The sequence below is a fragment of the Acanthaster planci genome, linkage group LG12 (genome assembly GCF_054643075.1).
Source record: "Acanthaster planci isolate LZ-2023a linkage group LG12, COTS_SCS, whole genome shotgun sequence".
NCBI classification, from domain to species: Eukaryota; Metazoa; Echinodermata; class Asteroidea; order Valvatida; family Acanthasteridae; genus Acanthaster; species Acanthaster planci.
The window spans coordinates 6,126,976-6,148,686 of record NC_141788.1 but is presented as its reverse complement, the minus strand read 5'-3'; the positions used below and the strand labels follow the sequence as shown (position 1 = coordinate 6,148,686).

The 21,711-nt window shown below is 42.6% G+C and overlaps 2 protein-coding genes across 22 annotated transcripts in view; one reads left to right on the top strand and one right to left on the bottom strand.

Moving 5' to 3' along the window:
* The window catches only part of LOC110984363 (uncharacterized), a 36,700-nt gene extending 18,844 nt beyond the window's left edge, over positions 1-17,856 (top strand). For 7 of the 9 annotated variants that reach the window (XM_087143760.1, XM_022244498.2, XM_022244497.2 and 4 more), the window contains 5 exons: positions 6,053-9,868; positions 10,191-10,674; positions 11,334-11,588; positions 13,184-13,404; positions 13,811-17,856. In XM_087143760.1, the coding sequence (XP_086999886.1) occupies positions 6,053-9,868; positions 10,191-10,674; positions 11,334-11,588; positions 13,184-13,404; positions 13,811-13,885 (4,851 nt within the window). In that variant the 3' untranslated portion in view covers positions 13,886-17,856. Of the gene's footprint in view, positions 1-2,931; positions 3,434-6,052; positions 9,869-10,190; positions 10,675-11,333; positions 11,589-13,183; positions 13,405-13,810 lie in introns of those variants that run through there. The other 2 variants (XM_087143761.1, XM_022244499.2) reach the window with 2 other exon arrangements.
* Positions 17,857-18,766: 910 nt separating this feature from the next.
* LOC110984372 (KICSTOR complex protein SZT2-like) overlaps positions 18,767-21,711 on the bottom strand; it is a 51,111-nt gene continuing 48,166 nt past the window's right edge. For all 13 annotated transcript variants that reach the window (XM_087143746.1, XM_087143748.1, XM_087143749.1 and 10 more), the window contains 3 exons: positions 20,928-21,097; positions 20,201-20,306; positions 18,767-20,090 (listed from right to left, as the gene is read on the bottom strand). In XM_087143746.1, the coding sequence (XP_086999872.1) occupies positions 19,947-20,090; positions 20,201-20,306; positions 20,928-21,097 (420 nt within the window). In that variant the 3' untranslated portion in view covers positions 18,767-19,946. The remainder of the gene's footprint in view (positions 20,091-20,200; positions 20,307-20,927; positions 21,098-21,711) is intronic.

The following is a 21,711-nucleotide window of genomic DNA, read 5'->3' as shown; positions in this document are numbered from 1 at the left end:
TTCTATAAACAATACATGTAAGTCACAAACAGAACTGGAAATCTCTCCAGATTAGACCAGAACAATTTTGATAATTTTGTTATTTACTCTAACAAACAGTTTATATTCCTTTTCACTTGTCTACTAATCGTGGAAGGTGCCTGTATGAAAAAAAAAAAATTTTTTCGTCTTTTTTTCATGCAGTTGTCTTAGCTTTACTGTCCATGGTATCTTTCATTGAGAGTCTGTCTACAAACGGCAGAGCATTGCGTACTGTATTGTTCATATTTCATCCTTATTAAAGTGCGGTTTGGGAGGGGCTACATCATCCAAGACTGGGTTGTTCATAGAGGTCCTGCTGACCACAGTGGAACAGATCATCTTGAATGACAGTAATCAAGTGCACGGGCCGTTGAAACGAGGGTGTGACATTGTCGTGATTGGGCCTTGCGGTTCACAGTCGGGCTGCTCACTCTTTTTTACGAGGCCTGATCATGGACTGATGAAGTATGACCATGAAAGGGCAAATGTTTTGCGGAGGCCAAGACTCATTCTTCAGACCGGCCTGTTGATCCACCAAGCTCCCAAATCATCCCTTTTGACAACTCATCTTCACTGGATGACTCCTTGACTCAACAACAGTACAGGGCCAGTGGAAAGTCTTTTGTCAGTTGCTCAAGTCTTGTCAAGTTTGCTGCTCTCACTTTCCTGTTTGAACTTTTTTTTTGTTTATTGTGCATTTTGCGTGTGCTTTGTCCTCACAGATTTCATCATGTTGATGTTCCACGTGTTACTTTTGGTGTACCCTTGTAAACAATTGTGAAGGTGTCTAATTTCAAAGTTTTGTTTTCATTGTATATGTACATGTATAATTTTTATGAGTGTTTCCAGGGCCCCAATGGAAACCAGTTTTAATAAACTGTTTGGGCATACCCTGGATGAATAAAATAAACTAAATAAGTAAAAAGTTCTAGAGAGTCTCCAAAGGGTGAGTGATGTAACAGTACACGCACAGGAGGCTCTCTCCCGGTCAGTAAGGGATAAAATTTAGAGAGCACGAAAAAATTTTACATAATTTAATTTGCTTGAAAGTGACGGTTACGGGCCACATTTTCTCTCTGTAAGAAGGGTGATGCTTTGTGTTCCACTATATTTTAGTTCATAATGCTGCATGAAATTTGTTTGCTTCTCCAAGAGGACTACAACACCAATTAAAACTGACTCATCCATGATTGCTGACAGTATCTATTAGATGTCCCCAGGGAGCGGATGTTCCAACTGTCCATAACCCCCTGCCAGTCTCGGCAATCCCCTACCAAAGCTGGTAAAATGCCCCACCAATCCCGATCATCCATTCATGCCTTGATTTGTTCCCATTCTGCCAAAGCTTTTAAGCCACTGGTGTTTACCTGTTGAAGCCTCCCTCTCCTCATTCCTCTCTTCCTCCCCCCCCCCCACATCTTTGGGTGGCTTTGCTGATACCAGGCAGGCACAAAAGGGAAGGTCAACAAGGCATATGACAATGGATGGAATTTCTTAACGAGATTTGTGCCTCCAGGAGCCCTCTGCTTTTATCTCATGTACATGAATGCACGGTGGTACGAGTATTTTCTTTAAAAAAAATTGCAAAAAGTTGTGACCTGTTTTGAAGCATGGATCAGGCCTGGATCCACTGTGGCTGTGTTCAAATTACCGTACCTGGCAACATGGTATGGTTGCATACATGTACATACATGTATATATTTACATGTATACTTACATGTATGCATACATGTACATGTATGGTAGAGTTATTACCGGTAGTTCATTGGTCATCTTTGAGCCTTTTATTGTGAAAACAGAATAATGATAAATTTTCAGGCTATTCTTCCCAGTGCATAGTAGTGGCTATGACTTCCAAGTGACAGTTCCCTGCGAAGTGGTGTTAAATGTCATGAAATTGTCATTGTCTAGTCCCGGAAAGTCCTGGAAATCGGTTTTCATATTTTTGTGGGAATCCTGATTGACACGTCTGTTATCAACTCCCAAAACCAATTACACATGTATTTTGTCCAGAAGTACAGTGTACATGTACATTTACCTGTACAATACTCGTACCCGCATGAAGAGTGAATAGCCTTCAGAGTACATGTACTTGTAAATTGGTGATTAGTACATGAAAAAACTTTTACTAAATCTAGAATCCAATTTTGCCCTGGTAATTTAGATGGTGTTATCAGTTTCTTGAAGAGAACTTTCAACTTTGATCCTGTTTGTTTCATGCGAATCCGGATCACTATCAGCGATCAGACATTGGTTTACTGAAACCAGAACCCAGCTTACAGATACCGGTAGAGCGATCCGGATCTTGGATCAGTGATCGAGATCAGATCTGTGTGAAAGAAATGGGGCCTCTTTCTCTTGTTACGGCAGTTTGGTGTCCCTTGGTTTTTCAGCTTGTTTTTCTCCCTCATTCTTGCGGCGATGTACAGCGTTTTGTTGTGGCTTTTGGCAACATCCTGTATTCTCAGATCCAGTTCCATTATGCATTGCCTACCCATTGGGAATTGAAGCCTTGACAAAAAAAGTGTCTTGTCCCCTACCCTCCCACATACCAGGAGTGACAGAGGAGAATACTGGGCCTGCATCGTTGAGAGCAGTCATGTGAGGGATTGTTTTTTGGGGGAAGGGGGGGTCTTGGTGGCGAGTGCAGAAGATTCCATCAGGAGAACCGCTGTATCTGCATTGGGCCATTGTGTCGGTGCTGTGAGGGGGGTACTGTTGGAATGTGGGAGAATTCAAAAACATTGCTACATGTAGTGCCCGGTATGCACTGGTACTCCCAGAAGTTAGTCGGTCTACCAGCCATCATTCCATCTCCCCAGTGATTCCCTTTGCCATACATGTATGTCGTTCTGGGTGTGGTTCCTACTGTAAGAGGAGGACACATGCATGTACATGTTCCTGTAGGCTGAGATTTTTTAGAACTCAATTTCACGGTAAATCACTTGAAACAGAAGTTTACATTTACCACAAGCGGAGTACCGGTACAGTACATGTATACATGTACATGCTGCAGAAATGTCAGGAGGATCTATTTGAAAAGATGTTATTTGTAGAGTACTTTACACTCTGTATTGATGTGATGGCCTTGGTTTGAAGTAAATTCAAGATGAGTTACAGCAGCCAATCCGCAAATGATTTCAACCTTATCCAGCCAGTTGATGCTGGCCCTGAGCCAAGTCATGTGAGAGCATCTCCAATCAACCATCACTACTCTTTGGATTACACTAATGCTGCCATCAACTTGAGGGATGGAAGGCTTGCTGCGAGGGATGAGAGTCTGTCCTCAGAGCTCAAAGACAGTCTGACAACCCTGCTGACATCCGATCCAGATCTCTTAAAACCTGTCTTCAGCGCCGTGGCAGATACGCTTGTCTCCAAGATTCTGAATTCTCAAGCTGTTGACAGAATTGTGAGTTAGTCAGTAACAGATTTAGGGAGCACTGTCTCAGCATGGAGCTAGTAAAATATAGCTCCATGGTCTAAGAAACAGGTATTGCTTGACTTGAGTTTCTGTTATTTTGATTTCTCCCATATTTTTGTGATGTTCTATATTGTGTTTAACCTTCATTAGACAGTCTGAAGTGTTTGCATTTTTAAAATCAACCTGTACATGTACTTTTACACATGGATGTCACTTGCAGTACTTGTTCTGAAGAATTTGCCTTGAGCAGAAGTACCCCCTCATCAGTTGAATGTTGATGGCGAGTATTCATTGTATTGGCAGAAACTCAACTGTAATGTGTGCACGTCTAGTCGTTTGTGAACCAGCGAAGTCCAGTTCCCACCACAGGAGCCTCCATTGATATGAAAATTGCACCCTCTCTTTGGTCCTGCTTAGGACTCACTGGACTTGTACATGTACATGTTACACAATCAAGTGTGATTGCCATTCTTGGAACTACTGTACATGTATACATGTACATGTACATGTATGTGCGGTACATGCACTAAGTACCAAACGTGTCCACGAATGTAAACTCTACAGGTGCATACAGTACCTTAGGCAATTCAGTATCTTGATTCCCCCCAAATTTAGTTTTATCACCCTCTTTGGTTGGACAGTTTTTGCACGTGTACATGTAAATGTAATATCTTCTGAATCATTTATTTGCTGCAGTGAATCATGCAAAGTCCACTTATAACAATGGGAAATGTACATACATGTACATGTACAGTACTTGTATTCCAATATAATCCAGTATCTTGGAAGAAGGCTATGAAATATTCATATTGTGCAATCTACATGTAACTGTACATGTACATATTTGTACATGTATGTACATGTATTTTCAGCTTTTGAGTGGTTCCATCTACTGGTACAGTACGGTACATGCAATCTTAATTTTCCCACTGCATTTTTCATCACTGTAAATTCAAAAACCTACAGTAGACAGATGCATGTCTTTGAGAAATACATGTACATGTACTTGTAGCAATTCTTTCAGTTATTGATATGAAACATGCCACTTATAATCACAGTGTTTAATGGCAAGCATTTGAATTGAAATCTATCAAACTCCTTCAACTTCTGTGGGATAAGCATGTGCTGGTACACATAATTCCATTAGACCAGTTCCCTAGCTTGTTTTAAACCCTTCTTGGTCTTGGAAACTAAAATCACTGCTCAACCTTGCCAACTTTTTTTTTACACCCTTCATTGTTTTGGATGCCCAGCCACCCTCAAGGACGGCATTCCTGAAGGAACAAAGAGCACCATCTCAGCATAAAAGCATGAAAGCAGATCATGCAATGCAACTCCTCAGAAAATCACTCTGGGTGCTATCAGCACGGTGCCGGAATCACATACTGACACCTTGTTGTCACAATAAAAAAGAGATGGATTGCTGCTTTACCCATAATTTGGCAAGGTTTACAGTGGAGCTGTTTTGTGAATGAGAGGATTTCAAAGTGTTGTTCTTTTGTCCGGGGACAAACATGTTTACAGGTAGCTAGTAATGCTATGCTGGTAGTCCCATCCTTTTCACTGCATACAAATTCTAAGTAGTGGCCAAACCTAAACGGTTGACAACTTTTGATCCTTATGCTGTATAAAGTATGTACACTGTACATGTACCGGTATGCACAGGTATTTATGGTCCCTGATGAATAGACAAGAAGACGTCAAGATTTCTTTTAACATGTATGTGCACTTTCCAATGGCAGTGAGGTGGGACACGATCCACCACGCCCCCGTAGGATTCAAGCGCACATGTACTGGTATGTAAACAAAGTGTGAGGTTATGTTATTGATACAGCGAGCCAGTCTGCTGGTGGACATTCCAGCATTTTCACAGTATTGGACATACATACTAGTATATACATGCATGTATACATGTAAATGTCCAAGCATGTGCGAACATGTACATGTATGTGCACTGGCACTTGTACATGTGTGTCTGACCTTTGCTGATGTGCCCAGGTACAGATTCATAGTGATTGAGCTGTCAGAATACTCCTGGGAGTGGGCCAGAAACCAACCAGTGCATCCTGGAGCAGGGGGTCATTATATGCCACATCTTGTTGAGTAGTGAATTGGGCCAATCATACGGTAGAACGGTCCAACACATGGCAACCAATGAGGTCTTGGAAGTCATGAGCCTGTTGCCGGGCCTCGTACAATTATATTGAGTTACATCATGTACATACATTGTATATGTACATGCATGTACAGAGGTTGTACCAGTATATACCTTGAGTTTGTGTCACCACTTCAAAAGAAGTTGGAGCAGGTGGTCGGATGGTCCTTGTACTTGTGATAAACAAACCTAGACAGTATTGGTACTGGTATGCACACACTTGTCCATACTGGTACATTTGCACACATTTACAACCTACATGTGCATGTACCGGTAGCTACTTGTATACTCCATTTTACTGGTATCAGCACACCTTAGAACCATAAATTTCATGAGTCTCTTGCTCTTTAACGATTCCTAAGTGACAGTTTTGGACAAATTACGACGAACTGATTTTTGTTTGATGTGCATTCCATAAAAAAGAAATTGTTCCATTTTTCTTGGTATTTCAGGCTTTTACCGTTGACCTGTGCCACAAAGGCGCCAGTCCGGATCCTGAGGAAGCAGCTACCAGCATGGACCTCCTCTCAGACCAGACAATCCCAGATGACAAAGGCCAACTGGATAGCCTGAATAATCTGCCGATCCCAGCCAAGACTGCCTCTGACCTAAATGCCAACATGGAAACCAATGGAGCAGCTCAGGACCTCCTCATTAACTTTGGGGACAGTGCAGGTGATATTGATGCAAAACTAGTTGTTGCACCTCCGCCTGAGTTTGATACCAATTTTGACCCTCTGTTAGCCAATGTAGAGAGCAAACCTACTTGTAACTCGGAGCACAGTAACGGTGACTTACTGATGATGTCTATGGAGATTCCATCAGACAGTGCAGATCTGAGAAATCCTGATCAGAAAACTACTGGTAATCTAGATCGAACTGCTAGTGACCTGGAAAGGTTCCTCAATGAACTTGGGGAGGGCACAGCGGTTGACGAAGACCAGGATACCAATGTGGGCAGAACTCCAAGTGATATGGAGAGGCTTTTGAACCAGTTGGGAGACGGCACAGCCATTGATGAGATCGAGGAGTCTAGCCAGGAACTGGCTTCGGGTGACATGAATGGGACTGTGGATGGCTCAGGAGATGGGACAGGGATAGAGGACAACAATGAGAACACAAACAGGCCGCGAACACCAAGTGAAGTGGATAGGTTCCTGAACGAGTTAGGAGACGGTACAATCATAGATGATGAGGATAAAGGAGCTGACAAGGAACAAATTCCTAGTGATGTGGACAGGTTGTTGAATGAGCTAGGAGATGGGACAGTGATTGATGAGGTAGGTGACCCCATAAAGACAAGTGGGGTCGATGAAGGAGATGAACTGAATCCTTCTGAACAGGAGGGTGATGTACAAAAAATGGAAGAGGTTGTAGCTGAAGCGCCTAGTCAAGAGGAGAAATCCGCTCGGAATACCAATGAGGCTTGGGATCAGTTGGTCAGAGAAGGCAGCATTACAATGCAGGAGAATGTACCAGAGCAGTCTAGTAGTATGAGTGGCATTCCCTCTTCCCCGCTTGACAGTGGTGAAGAGGTAGACAAACCTGTCCCTGTCAGTGCAAATACTGAGGAGGAGGTTGTCAAAACGAATGTTGTGGATGCCGAGGCAGAGCCTGTGATCAGCCACCCAGGGATCAGACTTGATCGTGATGCCAAGCGACGAAGCTTTTTTGGAGAGGGAGACTCCATTGCCAAAGATTCCGCCTTCCAACCTAAAATGCCTGAACAGCCCTCTCCATCTTCACCAGTCTCTTCAATAAGCATATCCTCGGCTCTACCATCAGTGCCTGTTCTTCCCAAAGTGAATACTGCCTACCAAAGACCAAAGAACTTCTATGAGACAAAGCCTCGAGCAGCCACCGACAGTTTCGTTTCATCCCATGCTTTGCTGGGACTTGGTGGGGAACAGACCATATCTGCAGACACTAAATCCCGGAGTGCCAGTGAGCCTCCACCGAGCACCTCTACAACAGAAGTGGATCCACCTGCAGAAGCTATCACATTTCCCAGGTCAGAAGATACTTGCTTTGCCGCTGAGCCACCTTTAGAAGGCGTCATGTCTTCCCGGTCAGAAGATCCTGGAATTGCTGCTGAGCCACCTCCAGAAGCCATCACATCTTCTTGGTCAGTCAGCCCTGGAATTGCCGCTGAGCCACCTTTAGAAGCCATCACATCTCCCAGCTCAAAAGATCCTGGCATTGCTGCTGAACCTCCAGAAGTCATCACATCTCCCAGCTCAAAAGATTCTATCGTTACCACCAAGTCGACACAGTTCATCCGGGCATTGTATGGATCCAAGCCTGGAAGCAAGCCTTCTGACCTGGTTGATGAGGATGGTAAGACACTGCTTGAATATGAGCAAGAGAGAAGAGAAGTCTTGGCAGCTGTGAAGGTCAAGAGAAAAAAGAAAGTCAGCTGGCAAGGAGGCAGCAGTCAGTTCGAAAACCTGACCTCACCAGACAGTGAGGGGCCTCTCTCACCGACCGGAAAGAGCAGCATTGTCAAGCAAGAACCATCCCCACTAAGTCCAGTTTTTCTAGGCCACACCTCTCAGGGAAGTGCCATTAATTTTACAACACTTACACCAAAACCTTATAAGCCACTTGGACATAGGGTAGAGATCCCCTCAAATAAACCAAAAGAAGATACCTTTGTCCCTGACGTGACAAACTCGACTTTGCAATTATTGCCAGAGAAGCCACCGGATACTGACAGCAAGAGCCCACAGAGTGCTGCTTCAGTAAATGTAGCTTTGGTTGGATCACCTGCAAGCACAAAATCAGACGACAAAATGAGCAGTGTTGAATGTGCTCCAAAAGAGCTGGACACACCATGTCTGAGCAAAACGCCTTCTCAAGAACTTCAGGCTAAGATTTTTGAAGCTTCTTCCGAACCACCAGGTACTTCGAAGGTGCAACCAGCTGAAAGTAAACAGGAAGGTAATGATGAAGCTCCAATTGATTTGAAGAAGATGCGCAGCCTGTGGGAGCAAAAATCCACCATGGCATCTGCAATGGAAGCGGAGAGTCTGCATCTGAAGAAAAGTCATCCCAGAAGAATGTTCTCCTTTGAGGTAAAACTGAAAGAGGCAGCCAAAGAGAAAACGGCCCCAAAGCAAGCAGCACCTGAAGCAGAAGTTAGGGCAGACATTCCACTCGAAGATGACTCATCAGACATCATGCCAAAGGATCTGGATGATGACTATGATCGTTGCGACTCCTACACCTATGAAGTCATGCCACAGCGCAAAACTGCCATACTGAGCCACCGGACCTCAGAGAGCATTATTGCGAGAGAGATCCGGGAGCAAAAGGAAAGGGAACAAGAGTTGCTGAAAGAGGGACGCCTTAAAAGCACCACAGATCAGGATGAAGTTGACAAGGACATGCAGGTACATCTCATCAAACAGGAATCCATTGATGACAAAGAAGTTCGTCTGAACAAGAAGCAAAACACAGGCTGTATTGCAGAACTGCAAAAAGCACAGAAAGTACAAGAAAATGGAGGGTCCAGCATAGAAGGATTATGCTGTGAACCTGAGCAATCCAGTCTTCCAATCACTATAAGGTATGCAGAACAAAACAGCAAGGGCCCTCAGCTGATGGCTGAGCCAGAAGTTACACAGCAAACTATCCAAGTCCAGGAGACACTACCCAGAGGTCAGACAAGGTCGGCAAGCCCAGAGCCAGCAGTTGTCATAATTGATAAGGACAAGGCTGAGGCTTCTGAAACTCAGGAGGTGCCAAGACGGAAAGAATCCATTGTCCAGCGGGAGATCCGCCTGCAGAGGGAGCGGGAAGGAGAGAATGTGCTGGAGCGCCAGAGAGCATTGGAAGAAACCCGGACCCGCCGAGCCAGCTTGGAAGGAAGCTCCCACAGCTCATCTGGTCGCTCAACACCCATCAAAGGCCTACAAAGTCCGACCACATCAAGCAGTACATTTACTCCCATCAAGATTGCCTTAGCACCCGCTGGTCCTAAGAGTGCCCCTATCAAGCCTGCCTTAACACCAGTCAGTCCCAAGAGAGTTGACAGTCCCCTCATGACAGCAAAGCCCCCAGAGAAGCCTCCACTGGTCAGGTTTGGTCTCAGCTCCGTGGATTTGGAACCCTACAGCAGCTATCGGGAATACCAGAAGATGCTACGAGGGAGAAAAACTGGCGAGAAGTCCAGTGATAAGCCTGGACCGATGAAGGCAACAGAGGGCAGTGTTTCAGTTAAACAGTCGCCTGTGGGTGCTGCCGTTAAGGAAATCACAGCTAAAGAGGTATGTGTATATTTATGTTAATAATTTAGATATTCTCTGATAAAATTTTTATGGGGGAATTTAGGAAGTGCAACAAGAATTAAATTTTATTGAAGTCTGTGCATATCATTTTACCAGATTTTATTCTGTCAGGTACATGGACATGTAGCTTTCTAGCATCAGGGAATTTGTTTATACCAATAGGGAAATAACTTTAATAGAGGAATAAAAGTGCGAGGAGACAGATTTAAACGATTAGCAGTATGTTTAAAACTGCATAAGGACAACCATAGACCAAAAGTAAGGTATATTATCATCACTGATAACTTTTCTTCACCCACAGCAAGGACAGCAAAGGCCTCCTTCGCCAATTGTAGTCAGACCACCCTCGCCACTCTTGCGAAGACCTCCATCCCCAGCACCTCACCGAGTACCTTCCCCCGTTGAGGAGCCAAGCTCCCAAGACACAACGGACTCGGCACCCAGTAAGCCAGAAACTTTGGTCCAGAGGGAGATCAGGCTGGCCAAGGAGAGGGAAGCGGAACTCCAGAAGGAGCGGGCTTCCGCCAACCCAAGCACAGACCTGAAGAAAGCCTTCGATGCTGACATCTCTGAGGTGGTCCTCGTGGAGAAGACCCCGACCCTGGAGAGGTCAAAGGTTACTGAAATGGCACCGGTGACACCAAGGCCACAGGTCACCCAGAGTCCAAGGTCTGTGTCATCACCAGAGCAGGAGGTCGTTGTAATGCGAAGGGGGGGAGAGACGCCAATGGAGAGAGATATCCGATTGGCTGAGGAGAGGGAAACAATGCTTCGAAAGGAAAGAGGTAAAGTAGAACCCTGTTCTAAGAACTTCAAGAAGTTTTATCCCTAGTGTTAGAGTCCGAATTTTATTTTATCGTGTCCCGGCTTTGATTGCTCCGGAAAGTTGGGCGATTACTGTTCAAGAGGAAGCATGTCTACTAGTAAAACATAGAGGTAACATTGCATGCAACGTCAGCCATTGGCTTTTCTCAGTGACAAAAGTGTTGGGTTTTAGAAGATAACCATCTGTCACTGAGCAGTACCGCACCATAACAAAATTCTTACTGTATTTCTTGATTTGAGAACATAATGTTCATTAGGTGTAACTTAGGTGTGTGGAAACACTGATTAGTACCATTTGCTTTATCAGAGAATTATTTGCTAAGCTGTCGTTGCCAGCTACAGTATGCTTAAAACTCAAATGTCCTTGAAGGATCTCGTACTGATAACTTCTTTCAAATAGTCCATGGTACCAGTATATCATATTTTAAAGAAAGGACAATTAGTAGAAGTGGAACACAACTCACTTTGAGCAAGCACTTTGAAGTAAAATTGGGGCAGAGACTTCGAAGCTTCTCAGATCTGAACCCTTGAATATCGATTACATGTTTGAGGACGTACATGTGTACATCTATGGTGAGACGTGTGTCTCAGCTCTGAATGTGCTTTTGCCACCATACAGGTTTACCCCTCAAAGCTTCCATTAACACCACCGCCACTCAAGCTGGCCGTACTAAACCACCTGCCCAGCCCAGCCCCCGGCCCCTCCCCCCAAACTCCCCCGACTTCCCCGACTCGCCCGCCTACTACCTCAAAACTGTCAACTATTACATTGAGAAAGAGTTTGAGGAGGAGAGGCGACGCGAGCTGACCCTCAAAGGGGAGGGAAAAATCAGAACGCTGTCGGTGTGCGAGGACTTGGCGCCCCAGGACACAGGTTAGATGCAGCGATGTTGTCACATTCAGACAAGCATTGGGCATTGCATGTTTCGCACAGCCATCGTGTCATAGTCATACTGGTGCTTGTCACAATGGGTTTTACACCTTGGCACTCTTTCAAAGTGCATGCAATAGTTAGAGCAGTGAGATCTGTCCTGCAATGCATGAGAGTCCACAGACCTGCCCGTACAGTAGTAGCCAATAGTGGAGCTGAGCGGTGTACTCAGAAGAGGGAACTTCATCGCATACATTTACACACCCTTCTCATGCACGTGCATTATTGCAGTGCCAAAATCAACCGATGCCAGCTAGAGGTTGCGAACTCTTTTCATGCAGCATCTTTCCTTCGTGCAGGGACTGGTACCCCGCCCATACCGCGGACTGCCCTCATTCACCTCCAGTATGCAGTACAGCGCCCTCAGTAGTTGTTGGGCAGATGGCAATGCATACGTGTACACACCACTGCAGTCACAGCCTCATCAGCGCCTCTCCTCGGCATCCAGGAGTCATCACCGCCTTTGTTCGGATCGCACAAAAAACCACCAGCACTGCACAGCATGCAGCAGTCTTGTCGTGCAATCCTACATGTACATGTCTGAATAATTGTCACACGCTATTGCTGCTTCTGTGTGTGTCTCCTGTTCATGTATGCATGTTGAAGAACACCCCTTTAGTTTTTCCTTTGCATGAATCACTCATGTTATTTTTGTCACTTGCTGTCTTGTAACAGACCTGCATGTAGATGTATGTAGCTCTAGATAACAGACTGGGATGCAGTATGATGTCAAATAAAAGTGTGCCCTAAATGTACTGTACTGTACGTGGTGCATGTACATGGGCATCCTTCTACTCGTGTACATGTACTTTTGACTCACCTGAAGCTTGTGTTGCAGTTACCCGGTACATGGTACATGTACATGTCGTTACAGTACATTGCATATTATATGTACGGTACATGTACATGTACCAGGTACATGTAGCTAGCACTTGCATGTAGATATCCAGCTCAGTCGGGCTATATTGACCTGCATTAGTAAAGGGAATTTCATGGACCCCATTTCACTGAGCTGCTAAGCACAGGTACATGTACCGGTATGTGCCAAGCAATAGCAAGTGCGTCTAGCAGAAGAGAGGGTCACCAGCCAAAGTGCCACGCAAAGTATTGTACGTGAGATTGGTCCTCTGCTCATAGACAAAATTGGGCAGTGGGTACATTGTGACTTTACATCCAAAGACCTCGAGTGAAAGTACATGTACATTCAGTCTGCTAAATATTGTGAGGTATTTGCCCTTGATGGGTTTTTCTGAACAATGCATGTGCATGTACATGTAGTTGTAGCTTGCGTTGTTCTACTGCTACTAGAGGGCATCTTCAGTGGCCCATAATTGCGCTCCCACACATGTATTTGTGTCAGATCTATGGATTAGGCATTACTGCATGGCAAGCTTATGTAAATGTAGGCTAAACAAAGGTCAGCAGTCTACCAGCCATGGACATGTATGCCATATCATCAGCACCGGTTACCAGTTAACACACTCTCGTGGGCCTTTGGCATCTTGTGTCATCACACTGCACTTCTAATTTGCACACAGAGGAAACTCTCAGTCCGGTGAAGCGATCACCCTACTCCCAAGCAGAGAGCCTCATCCAGCAGGAGATCCGCCTCCAGCAGGAGAGAGAGGACCAGTACCGGCGCGAGAAGGGTCTGATGTCACCTACCTCACCGAGGCTGACAGGAGACATGACAGACAGTACAACGCAGGGGGGTGCAGAGGGAGGGGAGATGGAGGAAACTTCACCGTCGAGTTCAGAGGTATGTTTCCTTAAAAACTGGCTATGTTTGAATTTGATATCTTGGGGCTGTGTACTCTATGGAGATTACCCGTAGCCACAGTCAAGAGTGCCTATTTCAGACATGTCTCAACTCAGTTCAGTGATGTGCATTTTATCAACTGCTTCCCCTTTGGATATCTCCACTTTAAGGTCATTGGAAAAGGGCATAAGAAGATCCTTATGAAAACGATGAATAAGATAAAATAATAATGTTACACAAAGCCCATAGGTAAGCTCAAACCTGAACAACATGTATCTGCACTTGAATGTTCATGAGAAATCATTGGACAGGTATGTTATTTTTCAATTGCTGAAGCAGTGAACTGTAAGCTCAGCTGTCAAGGGTAATGATATTGTGAGGCTCGCTGGTCCTTTCTTTCTTGCAGAAACCAACGCCCAAGTACCGACCACAGAGGCGGAGCCTCATCATGGCACAGCAGTGGGAGGAGAAATTCAAGTAAACGTCCACGCTGCCAGGTCTCTTGTCGAAGTATTCAAACAAAGCCGAATTCCTGCCATCTGCAGAAAGGCAGACCTTTCCCACCAGTGGTAAACTTTCCCTATTGCCTGTACGTTAAAATCACTAAATTCCGAGACTCCAAGTCAAAGACTGGTAAGCACAAAACATTCAAGTCAGTAAACCTATGAAGAAGTACGTGTATGTATTAGAAGCTGTGAAACTCTGTTCATAGGAAATGGCTTTTCTCCTAACGGTAAGCTGAAATTCAGTTCAGGTGGACTACTAATGTGTGCGGTGCTGTTCATGTGAACATTAATGTACCTGTATTGAAATTGATTTATCAAAATTCATTCTATTAGCTGTGCTCGTGCTATTTTCTCATGTTAGGGGGTGACACAGCCATTTGTCCAACCCTGCAGTTCATCTGCAGGCTGCGGCTGTGCACCTATGTGCATTGAATCAGGGTCAGTATCATTGGGGCTGATTGTCAGCCGTTGTGCTAACGACAGTAGAGAAAAAGGGGGACTCCAAGAGCAGTATGAGTCTATGAGTGCCATTGCCTGCTCTGCCGGAGAGGTTAGTACACCCTTTCCTCAGATTTCTGCCTACAGACCCCGTAAAACGGGTGACGGGACATGTTCATTTACTGTCAGATCGTCCTCGGTTAGCACTGAAATGGAACTGGACACTGTGAACTGTGGCCCTTGAAGACTTGACTTGCTGTCCAGTGGTCTCGGGTTGGAATCCTCACTGAGTCTCTATTGTGTGCTTAAACTATTTTGTATCAATACTCATGTAAACTATTTTCAGTGTACCATCAGTTTTTCCCAAGATTCAGTTCACTTTTGATATTCTAATCAACTGCCTTGCAAAAACTGTTATAGAAAACGAACAGCATTGTACTTTGTTTTGCTAGTATTTAAAATACTCAAAGCATCACCACTAAAGCTTGATATGATTTCTACATATCTCTGTATGTTTGAGCTCTCTGTCTGTATATATTTGCTTATTTAAAAATAATAGTTTGCAAACAATTTTCATGGTTTTTTCACTTGAATTGTTGCCTGTTTTTTGCATTGTATTCTGAAAGGTATCCATTTTGTATTCTGAAATCACTTACTATGCAACTTAACATAAACTATACAAATCATAAAATCTTATATCTGATGAAACGATGTATTAAGGTTTTCATGGCGTATATGTATACATGTAACCTCATCAACTGCCTTAATTATCATTCATAAAACATCGGAGACAGTTCAGCCGTTCCTTTTGATGAAGAACCTTTCATGTGGTAGGTCTGAAATGGTTGATAAAATCCATGGCTGGCTGCATGGCATATCACGCAGTACGAGCTATGCGTAAAAGTGTTGAACAAAATCATTGGAAATTTCTTAATTTTATGAAATTTGTTTTTACTTTGTGACTCAAAAGGCGTTTTAATGGAACACACATGTGTGGCAGGAGAATAGACGCTCGGTATCTCAGATGCTGGGAATGTCCCTCCCCTTCAGCTCGGGCATTATCAGCGTCCATTCGTCTGCTCTGGTCTTAGTTAAGTTTAAGACCGGCCAAGCGCACTTTCATTCCCTTGTCAAACTCAAGCGCTATCCTCCAATTTCACAGATTGCGAAGCAGAAAATGTTGCTTAGATTGTTTTGCGAGCCCAAGCCATTATCAGCCATTAAGCAGACACACGCAGTTTGCACTGCATAGCATTTCAGTTCGTACCCTGTTTTCACTTAACAGTCTAAGCAGATTTTCTGTATCCAGTAGCTCTGTGAAGTTCACCCCCTGGCCTTGCTTGATTTTGAGTCACCAAGATTGCATATCAGGCTAAGTCTTGAGACATCAAATTTCCCTACTCGTGCCACTTGGCAAATTACAGTAATTGTAGATTTCATATTAAACGCTTCAATCACACTGTACTTTGTTGCCTTGCATACTCTACTTTTGTAAGTACATTACTGGGGCAGCAGCCCTGACTTTTGTTATTTATATCAACTTTGTACTTGTCTTGTTCGGAAAAACAAGCAAACTAAAGTACATGCCCTGTCCCACAGTACTTAAACAGACCTAGTTTTCACAGTACTTAAATGGACCTAGTTTTTGATATTTTTAATTTGTTTGCATATGTATTTGATAATGAATGGCAACAGAACAACAGCCTGAAGTATTCAACAGAGAAAATTTCATTCGTTTTGTTATAAGCGGGTTTAGTTGAGTCTACCCTGTAAAATGTTTCCCTGTTGAATCGTAAACTGATCAGGAGTTTGGTTACATGAGTAACTTAATGTGCTTGTCGAGAAAAGTTTCAAGTCTGCAAATTTTGTTGCTATCACATCGGTATTTGAACATTAATGTGGACCCAAACATGCTACTCTACCATTTGGTCGTTCCACTGCAGTTTTTGAATACCATTAGCACTTTTGTTAGACATGTATGTGTATATGTACATGTACTTTAAAGCAATTTGACTTGAAGATCAACTGAATAATGTGTGTGGAGCTTCTGCCATGCTTATAGTATTTTGTTTGCTTGTGGTCCTGCAAATGTAAATGGATTAGAACGATGGACTCTGATTAAGAAGCCAAATGTAATATAAACATAACAGTAGCCAATGGTATTTGTTACATTTCATAGTGCAAGTGTTGGTAGTTTCTTTCCAACTCGAAGGTTACATTTTTTTTTTTAATACTTCAAATAGTTTTTTCAACACCATTATCATTGCTGTATTTCTGTTAACATATGCCAAGAAGCCGTATAAAAGAGCAAGACCATACTTTGTACTGTTACATTTCAGTTGATTACTTGTACTTTTAACACCCAGATGGCTTTATATTTTGTAGTATAATTGGAACCATTGTTTAAAGAGGTTGAGGCTGTTTTGGTAATTTGAGAAGCTAAATGTAAGCCTGATGGAAGCATGCCACGATTTCACCATGACAGCATTTAAATATCCGTATATGTTCTCCACAATTAACAAGTGTCAGCACATGATTATCCAAGACAGTTTGGTTTAAAGATGTATCAAATCTCTTGCGAAGGTGTACCCTGTGACATACTTATAGATCAGAATTTTTGTTAGAACTTACAAGTGGAAATCTTTTGAGGGTTTCTGATCAAGATAGAACGAGATACTGTTGTGTTACTAATTCCAAAATCAAACATACATGTACGTGTACTTTAATTTTCTGTTGGTCTGCACATATTTCACGACAGTGTTGGTTATAGTGTGTGCTATTTTCCCCAGCCAAAAACTAAACAAAACGCAGAGAACTTCCAGGAAATTTCTTAATATAATAAGTTTTTGTTGTGTCAAATACGGATGGTTTTCGGTTGCCTTAAAACAACCAAAATTTGAATCTATCACTTGTAAAAACTAGAAGTGAGGGGTTTTTTTTGGGGGGGGGAGTGGGTTATAGTCCAGTACTTCCTGCTTGTTCCTGCTTCAGTACTCTCTTAATAAATTATGTGAAGAAAAGTTTACTTACATCTGCGTGCTTTAACCTATACATGTAAATTGCCATCACTGCAAAGTAATGTTTTCGGTCTTTGACAAAAAACTTAGTGTACTGTATTTCATTTCCTTTGTTTGCAGTCATAAGCTCACTATTAAGCACGGCTTCCTTTGGCTCAAAGCTATTTATGCTTTTGGCTAAAAATATTAGCCAACCTAACTTGCAGTTTCTATTTAGCTGAAAAATCCTCTGCCATAATCATGCATTCTCTGTGGAGATTGGCTGTTGATCTGTTCCATAATACAACACAAGTATGCAATTTGTATAGAAAGGAAGTGCCTGTATCAAGGTAATAACCAGCCTACTTGACAAAATATTGTAACTATGGTGTGTGCTGTTTATATATACACTTGATATAGATCAAAACTGTACTAACACCTACTACTGAACATTAAATTTATTAACAGAGTGAAAATATTAAAAACCTGAAAAGGATCAAGATGGACAGTTACTTGCAGTTGAGTGATTTGATTTGTGAGTAAAAGTTGTGACTTGAATAAAATGTAATTGAAATAGCACAGTACTCAGTTATCACTTCGCAAAAGAAGACTAGAGAATTTTATGGTGAATTTGAAGATAATAATTCTGGTAAGTGAAATTATGCTCCTAATAGTGAGAGAGATCCTTTTAGTTGGCCAGGTCATGGTAGGGTCTGATTTTATGTAGCGCTGATGGCTCTAAACGTTGAAGTCATCAAGTCAATGCATATGATTTTCGACTGTTCGATCAAACCTTTAGGGTAGGTTTTATTAGTCACAGTTTTTTAGTCAATTGTAAAATAATTGGGGTAGAGTTCACTCGTATGAAAATTTGACATCAAGATTTCAACCAAGTTTTTTGTATTTTTTTCAGCTTCCAGTTTGGTTAAAAGTTGAAGTCGATATTTTTGTGCCTTATTTTAACGCCCGTGGTAAGTTAACTTGAAGGATTTTTTAATCGAGTACTGTTAATCGAGTACGAGTACTTTGATGCTCGAGTACAATTTTTGGATGTCGAGTTCTGAGTATTTTGTAGCCCGAGTACAAGAACTGTAGTCCGAGTACGAGTACTTGGATGTATGAGTATGAGTACTCTGAAAACGGTACTCGAGTAGAACTTGAGTATGAGTACCGAGTACGAGTACTACAACACTGTTAAAAGGTAGTATACACCATTTGCATTTGCTGTAAGTATTTCAAAAGGGCCAATTGATGTGCATGTAATTTTTCAAAACTGGTCAATTTAGGGGTTTTACTTGGTGTACCATTCAAGCGAGGTTGCTAATGCAATTTGCATATTCAGGAACAAATCATGAATTTTCAAAATACTGGAAACCAAAACAGCCCACTTGATTTTTACAGGAAGTCTCCACAAACTGAAGATACTCAATTCATCCTTTACTTTATTGCATACAAAATCATTCAATGGCTTTTGAAATGACAATTGTTTGCCACGAAAATTAATCCTGTATCTTTTCTTTCCTATGTAAAATCACTATAAAGTTACTGTTGGAAATGATTCACTGTCTACACAAATTCTGTAGTTGTTCTTTAAAGAGAAAGAGAACGCCCTTTTTTGTCCAAAAAGTGAAACCGTAAAGGGCGATTCTGTAGAGATGAAGTGCTACAAAATTAGCCCTTCAAGAATGGTCTCCAAACCCAAATCACTATGTGTAAAGCACGGCAGTCATTTTATACGTTCGCAGGGAAGCTCTTTTGATTCTTTCAAAATATTTACACTTTTCACAGGAACCAAGGGAAAGTTTTACCCTTCCCAAACAATGCGACCAAAAATATATGCAATTAGATGGGAATATCGCAATATTTTCATTAGCACAATTTGCTTGATTTGTTTTCATAAATGTATATACAGTAAAGCCCCATAAAACAAGCGTTAACCAGTTAACATCGGATTTTCTTACCCGGAAAAGCTGCTGAGGTGTTTTTTTCTGGCAAATTCTTCAAAATTGCAATTTATTTATGACGCAACCAAGCATGACGCATATAATGGAACAAATAAGGAAAACTGTGTATGTTAACACGTTATCTGGCGTCAAGTGGTTAAAGACGAAGAACGAATTGCTGGGCATTTCTACATTACTGCTCTTCCAAACTCAATTGGAAAGGATAACAATTAAAAAATGAAGATATCAATGCATTAACAGTCCTCAATTTTCGAATTTTAAAATTGCCCCAATAGGCTTTAATATGTCATGCGTACAATGATGTGTGTAAAAGGCATCAGTGCGAAAATAAGCGGGGAACCAAAAGCGCGCGCGCCATTCGTTTTGCACTACACTTCCCAGTTCAAAATGGCAGCCTGCTTCACTACCAAATGTAAGGGTGTGCTATAGATGATTCAATCAGACAAAATGACAAAGTGGTCCTCCACTAACAAACATGTAGACAAATATATTTGGCAGTAAACATACACAATAGTTTTTAAAATGCATATAATGCTGGTATAAAGAGGAAAATTTTTGGTAGGACATTAAGAACAGGTGCAATATAACATTTCGTGTCATCTTTAACATATGCAGAGCCCGATTTTGGACTTGGCTCCTCACGTTATCATGGTCCACATGTAATAGGCCACGGCGTTGACCACAATTTCCACCTGTCTATGCGTTGCCATGACCTGTTGACTGCTGGACACGCCGGCCTCGGCCGGCTCTTTTGGATCCTCGCGGTACAGAGCAACGAGCTCCTGCAAGACAAAAGGTGAGTGACAGTTGCTAGAGACATCGGAGGCAAGACTCCTCACAGCATTAGAAAAAAGAATGGTAAAAAGCTTTTTGGCCACTGGAGCCAACTCACCGACATGTTGGCTTGTTTGTCTACCGTCAGCAGGACCATCATGTCAGTGTGGTTGGGGTTGACCAGGGCCAGATGGCTGACCAGTCTATCCTCACTGGTGAAGAATCTATGCAACAGAATATGAGGCAACAGTCCAATACTGCATCAGGTTACCTGACCAATGATGGCACTCCTCAGTTTGATTCGGGCAAAGGAGAAGTAACTGTGTGGCAACCCAGGGCAAAATGTGACTGTAAGACCGTGTCCAAATTAGCTGGGTCTTGAAATTACAACTCTGTGGGAAGAGGCTGCAGCCATGGGCGTAGACTCACGTGCGTATCAAGTGCGGTTGGTAAAATTTCAACACCTTTCATGGATTCATTAATCATAAAGTCATCCACCATTACAACTACATGAAATTTCCTAACCATTTTTTTTTTTTTTTGGTGGACTCAACATTTATTTCCATATTGCAATATTTCGAATTATACACAAGGTCAATAAATGAAAGACTTTTGACTACAAGAGTGAAAATAAACTAAGACATTGGAAAAAAGGGGGCAAATATAGAGGTTCTTAAAAGTACTAAACAAAGTGCCAGCTTAGTTGATGGACTCATTTTCACAGATTCAGAGAGCTTCCTAGAAAAAAAATGTGCTGAGGATTTTGAACCCACAAAACCAAAGGCTCCTTTTTTTCTGATTCCAGATTCCACACATGACTGAGGTAAACCTGATTGATCGCTTACCGAGTCATCATGCTAAACTTTGCCCTCAGGAATCGGAGCAGGCCCTCGTACCAGGTGATACCATTACTGAGCAGGGGGACCAGTTTCTCGTCAATCTGTGTGAGGGGCACTTGGTGTACTGTATCCAGGAGGACCTTGAACTCTGGGTAGGTCATGCGCAGGATGTTCGGCTGTCAAAGCAGAACGTTACAAACATCAAATTACAGAGCCAGTGCTCTAAACTTCAGGACTCTTCTACGCATTTGAGACTCAATTTGCAGAACTCAAGAATAGTGATTATGATGGCAAATTTTGAATTGAGTTTTTAATATAAACTTAATAATCAAACACGGCATGGAATACTATGCCAGAGTTCTACTAATTGAGTTATCCAGCCCACTGTTGTTGATCTTTCATTTCATCTTGGTTCTCAGTTTGCTAGCCTAAAGATTTTTGTATCTGCGTTTGTCAAATCCACCCACCACATGCACTTTGATACCTGTGTTAGACAACAAACCACCAACACAACACTCTTCTTTGCTAATTATTAAAAAATGGCAACGCGCCAGCATGGCCGGCACTGAAAAAGAGACACACACAAGACAGCAAAGCCAGAATTTCCAAGTGCTAACATGGGGACATGAAAGGGACAAAACGAGAAACACTCAAGATGTTGCATCTAACGCAGCAGCGACTTCCACGTCAGCGGCTCTTTATGGACAGGTTTTGCGAGAGAAGATCTCTTGTTAGGCAAGGTGTAATGTTAAGCTCTATCAGCTAAGCCTGGCAACAATGCCATATATCA